Genomic DNA, 4,385 nt, shown 5'->3' on the forward strand with positions numbered 1-4,385 from the left:
TTATATATACGATTACTCAGTGTAACAACACTTCAATTACATAAATTGTTAATATGCTTGTCATTTAAAGTCTTAAGTAGAATGTAAACGACCCAAAATCTATTGCTTCGTACAAGTATCATTTATCCCATAAAAGACATGAATGAATTTGAGTAAAGCTAGTGGTTAGGGCAGACTTTCGCCATCTTCTACCATCATTTGTATTATCTCTCTAATAAAGATAAAGTATTTTCTTAAAACCAATTTTTAGTTGAGTATTTTGGTAAATTTAACATTGGATAAAATGGTGTTTGAAATAAGAAAAATTGGTTGGTGACTTGGTGTCCATGGATAAAAAGTGTACAAAGACCCACTGTAATTACCAAAAAAAAACAAAGAAAAAAGACCCACTGTAAAGCTAATGTTTTGCATTGGATCACAAATATTTGGGCCAAGTGCAAGCCCACCTTGGATCAGGAGCCCACTAAAATATTAGGAGCAACGAAATTAACTAGGGCTTGTGTATCACAAAATCAGAACTCCAATCTGGGGAAAAATAAGGCATGGCCATGGATGGCGGCTTCACAGAGGAGTTGGCCATCGGGTGCTTGGTCTCCATCAAGACCACGCTAAGCGACGAGTTCCAAGGCCAAGTCATCACCTTCGATCGCCCCTCCAACATCGTCGTCATTCATATCCTTTCACCGTTCGCAATTTATTAATTCAGTCAGTAATTTCGTTTCAAATTTTTCTTAAAACCCTAGAAAAAATGTGATCTTTCTTGCAATTCTTCTTTAACTTTTGGGATCACAAGAGGGTTCGAAAGGCGGAGCGCGGCGGAACATACGGCTGCTGAAGGCCAACTATATAAAGGAGCTGTTGTACTTGGGTCAGGCGGAAGACCCACTTGATATCAAAAAGTGTTACCTTGATCTCAATAGTCTGCGAGCCAGGGAGGAACTGGCGATTAGGTAATTGATTTGATGATCCAATTGGGAAATGTCTTTGAGTGATGATTGCTGAAGTGTTGGGTTTTGTGTTGGGTTGCAGACAAGCGGAGGCAGAGTCGGAGAGGATAGGCGTTGGGGTCACTGGCCAGGCGCAGAACATTTTCGATGCCTTGTCTAAGACGTGAGTTGTTTTTACTCAGTTCTTGCTGATTTAAGTTGCAACTAAAATTATGAGGATTGCTGTTTCTGCATCATGATATCAGCAAAAACAACCCATTTTACTGTAAAGTGCAAATGTTGTTGCATGAAGCTGATTGTATTGGAGCTTCTAATAAGAATTGGACTTTTGTGTAGCTTAAAGATTAGGAATTTATGAGGTTTTCGGTCAGAACATCTGAGGAGAGACGATCATTTTTATGGCATTTTCATTTGTTTAGAGAACTTTTGAATGATTATGAGTCTTGCATGAGAACGGATGAAAAATATAATATTTTATAGCATTAGTTGCAATGTAAATCAGTCCTAGGTTTGGTAAGAAGTTTATATTTTAAAAGTTTGGAAATTTACATTTTGTGGACTGAGTGCCGTTGATGATGATGATGATCACTGGGTGCCATTGATGATGGTGATGATCAGGCTTCCAGTGCGCTGGGACAAGACTGTCATAGTTGTGATGAATGAGGTCCGTGTAAGCAGTCCATATACTCCCGAGTCTGTCAGTGGAGGAACTCCTGCTGCCAATGAGCGGGTGAAGAAAGTGGTAAGATACTTGAAAAATACCACTATATTTTAGATTTATTTTTCATAAGGGAAACATAGGCATGAGCACACTGTGTTCCTTTGCTAATATATTTTATTTTTGTTTTAGCTTGAGCTGGAGAGGAGGAGGTTGCAAACTCGTGGTGGTGGTCAATGATGGTTTCATGTTTGCACCTGATTGCCTGATAGGAAAAGACTTTTCCCTCGAGGGATAACTCATGATGGGTATGTTTGTATACTTGGCCTTCTCTTCGGGGAACTTGTTATTTGTTCTCTTGACACAGTCGAACGCATGAATCAAAGAATCAATCTAAATTCTTGCATATCATTAGATCTGTTGCTATTTTTTGGTCTTTCCAACAATAGGTTTGTCTTCTGTGTTTGCTAGTGCTGTTCATTTGACTTTGAGACAGTTTGTTGTGCTCACATTGAGTTATATACCAATATCGTTACACTTTTACCTATTGAATGTTTGGGGACATGCTATCTAATTGTGCATATCTCACAATTGTTAAAAATAGGAACAACCGAATAAATAATCTGATAGGACTTGGAAAACTAGAATGAGTTTGGATTATTTGGCTTTTATGTTCTGTTGAAATAAAGATAACCGCATGCCGCAGTCTAACCAGAATACCTTTCAACCTTATGGCTCTTCCACACACAACTTCAAGATTAGCAAAGTGCGGTATAAATTTAACTAGAGAAAATGGCAAAAACCCAACAAAAGTGATTTGAAAGGAAAGAAAGAAAGAAGTCAATTTAGTCTATTCCCGAAGGCAGGTTGAACTTCTTCTCTGTTCTAGATTGATGTAAAATTTGCATTTTGGTTTAGTGGTTCTGTTTGTTGGTTATATTCAATGTTTTAAAAGGCTTGCCTCAGGGGCGTGAGGGTTGCTGCCTCTGTTTTGAGGGAGTGGGCGGAAGGCGACAGAAGGCGTCGTTGGAGCCGCCTAGGCGGTGGAGGTGCGCCTCAGGACTTCGAGGCGTCTCTGTTTGGCTGCTTTTATTTTATTTTATTTTATTTTTTTATTTTTTTATTTTTTATTTTTTAACTCCCAAACCCAAATTTTGGGTAGGGTTTTAACTGCCACATATATCTTCCTTGCACTATTGTCTCTCTCCCCTTTTTTCTTTTCTTTTTTTATTTTTTTTTACTTTTTATTTTTTATTTTTTATAATGGATGTATGTGTTGTCTGCGTGCATTGTTGTATGTGTGTTCATTGTGCTTTTTATCCTCTATTTAATATATATATATATATAATAATATAATATATGTATATATATGTGATGATTATTGATGAATAATCTTCTTTTTTTAATATAATATATGTGTACGTTCAATGTGTATGTTAAAAAATTTAGGTCCTGTGAGGCGGCCTAGGTCGGGCTATCCCTCGGACGCCTCGCCCACGCCTCACGCTTTTAATACACTGGTTATATTCTCCTTTGGTGTTAGTCAAACAGCACTTTTGTTCAAATGGGGTTGAGGTGGTGAGAAGTGTACCAAAGTTGAATATGTAAAGGGTTTTATAGCTGGATGTCAACCGGCTTGTGGGATTTGATCGTTTAGTTGAGTCTAAAGAAAATTAGTGTTGCTACTTTTGAGGGTCGACCTTTTGGATATCTCGATTCGATTCGACGGAAGAATCCAACGTCGTGGATGCAACAAATTAACCAAATAAATACTCCATTCTTATTTTGGGCTTGAAATTGTGGTCACTCCATCCTATTTTGGGTTTCTTATGGACTAGGTAGACAAATGCGGTGATGGGTCATATTCCAACACAATGCAAAGAAATGACATGTAATTTGTCGACACAAACGAATATATTTTTACGTATGAAGAGCCAAGTTTTTTTTTTTTTAAAAAGAGAACGCGTTCCAATTGGTATTCCATATGAGACGGGACGAGGTATGGATGAGCTTGAACATGAAGGGGAGGGGCTATTAGGAAATGAGTTAATAGGAGCCGTTGAATTTTAATCGAGTGGTTCAAATTTTCAGGTGTGTCGACTTCGGAATGGAAATCCAGAGAAAATTTCAATTCCTTAGGAATGCTCTGATAGGTGTTTGTATGGAATTGATGTGCCTGCATCTCCGTAGTAAGATTGATTTACTATCTAAAATGCAAATTTGTGTGCCAAAGGTCAAAGCAGGAGGTGACCATTGTCAGAATTACGTGTTGCCGAAAGACAAGTGTAAAGTTTCCTTTAGGCTTTAGCAAAATATTGGAATTATGATGAACACTTAAACACGTGTCCATCTGTAATTGGAGGTAAGCAGAACCTAACATTTCAGCAGGGAAGTCTTATTCTATGATGAATTGTGCTTATGCAACTGTTTCTGACGGCCACCGCTCAGGCTACAGCTTTTAAGGACAAGGAGGTTTTCATTCATTCAATTATCTCCTAAGCAACGGAGAGTTAGGAGAAATTTAAGTGCAATCAGATTTATATATTTTTATCACTGAGAAGAGAAATATACATAAAAATATATACACACAATTACATTTATAATTTTAATTATAATTCGTAAAAAAATAAATTTTTAAGTGCGTCTGTTTAGACAATTTTATCATTTGACCGTACTCACAAACCGTCATATCCCATGTATTTTGGGCCACAACCCATCCTGTGGTCCCACTCAATTGTGTCTGGTGCCCTAAATATGTGATCGAACTTAAGAATGATTAT

The 4,385-nt window shown here is 37.5% G+C and overlaps 1 protein-coding gene across 2 annotated transcripts; it reads left to right on the forward strand.

Moving 5' to 3' along the window:
• The first annotated feature begins 513 nt into the window (after positions 1–513).
• LOC137737664 (uncharacterized) lies at positions 514–2,724 on the forward strand. Of its 2 annotated transcripts, XR_011068834.1 has the most exons (6): positions 514–671; positions 790–950; positions 1,030–1,110; positions 1,566–1,689; positions 1,798–1,913; positions 2,572–2,724. XR_011068834.1 is itself a non-coding variant. In XM_068477207.1 (5 exons), the coding sequence occupies exons 1-5, from the start codon at positions 543–545 to the stop codon at positions 1,843–1,845; spliced, it is 543 nt and encodes a 180-aa protein (XP_068333308.1). In that variant the 5' UTR covers positions 514–542; the 3' UTR covers positions 1,846–2,150. The 2 variants fall into 2 exon arrangements, 1 of the variants encoding a protein (XP_068333308.1); XM_068477207.1 differs by lacking the exon at positions 2,572–2,724 and having other exon boundaries at positions 1,798–2,150.
• Positions 2,725–4,385: the final 1,661 nt, after the last annotated feature.

This window comes from Pyrus communis, chromosome 6, assembly GCF_963583255.1.
Source record: "Pyrus communis chromosome 6, drPyrComm1.1, whole genome shotgun sequence".
NCBI classification, from domain to species: domain Eukaryota; kingdom Viridiplantae; phylum Streptophyta; class Magnoliopsida; order Rosales; family Rosaceae; genus Pyrus; species Pyrus communis.

Bases quoted from the DNA above. Each gene is read 5' to 3' on its own strand.
- LOC137737664 (XM_068477207.1), top strand. From the start codon at position 543: ATGGCCATGGATGGCGGCTTCACAGAGGAGTTGGCCATCGGGTGCTTG. The intron at 672-789 runs CATATCCTTTCA...CTTTTGGGATCA, and splicing joins CCTCCAACATCGTCGTCATT to CAAGAGGGTTCGAAAGGCGG. The intron at 951-1,029 runs GTAATTGATTTG...GTTGGGTTGCAG, and splicing joins AGGGAGGAACTGGCGATTAG to ACAAGCGGAGGCAGAGTCGG.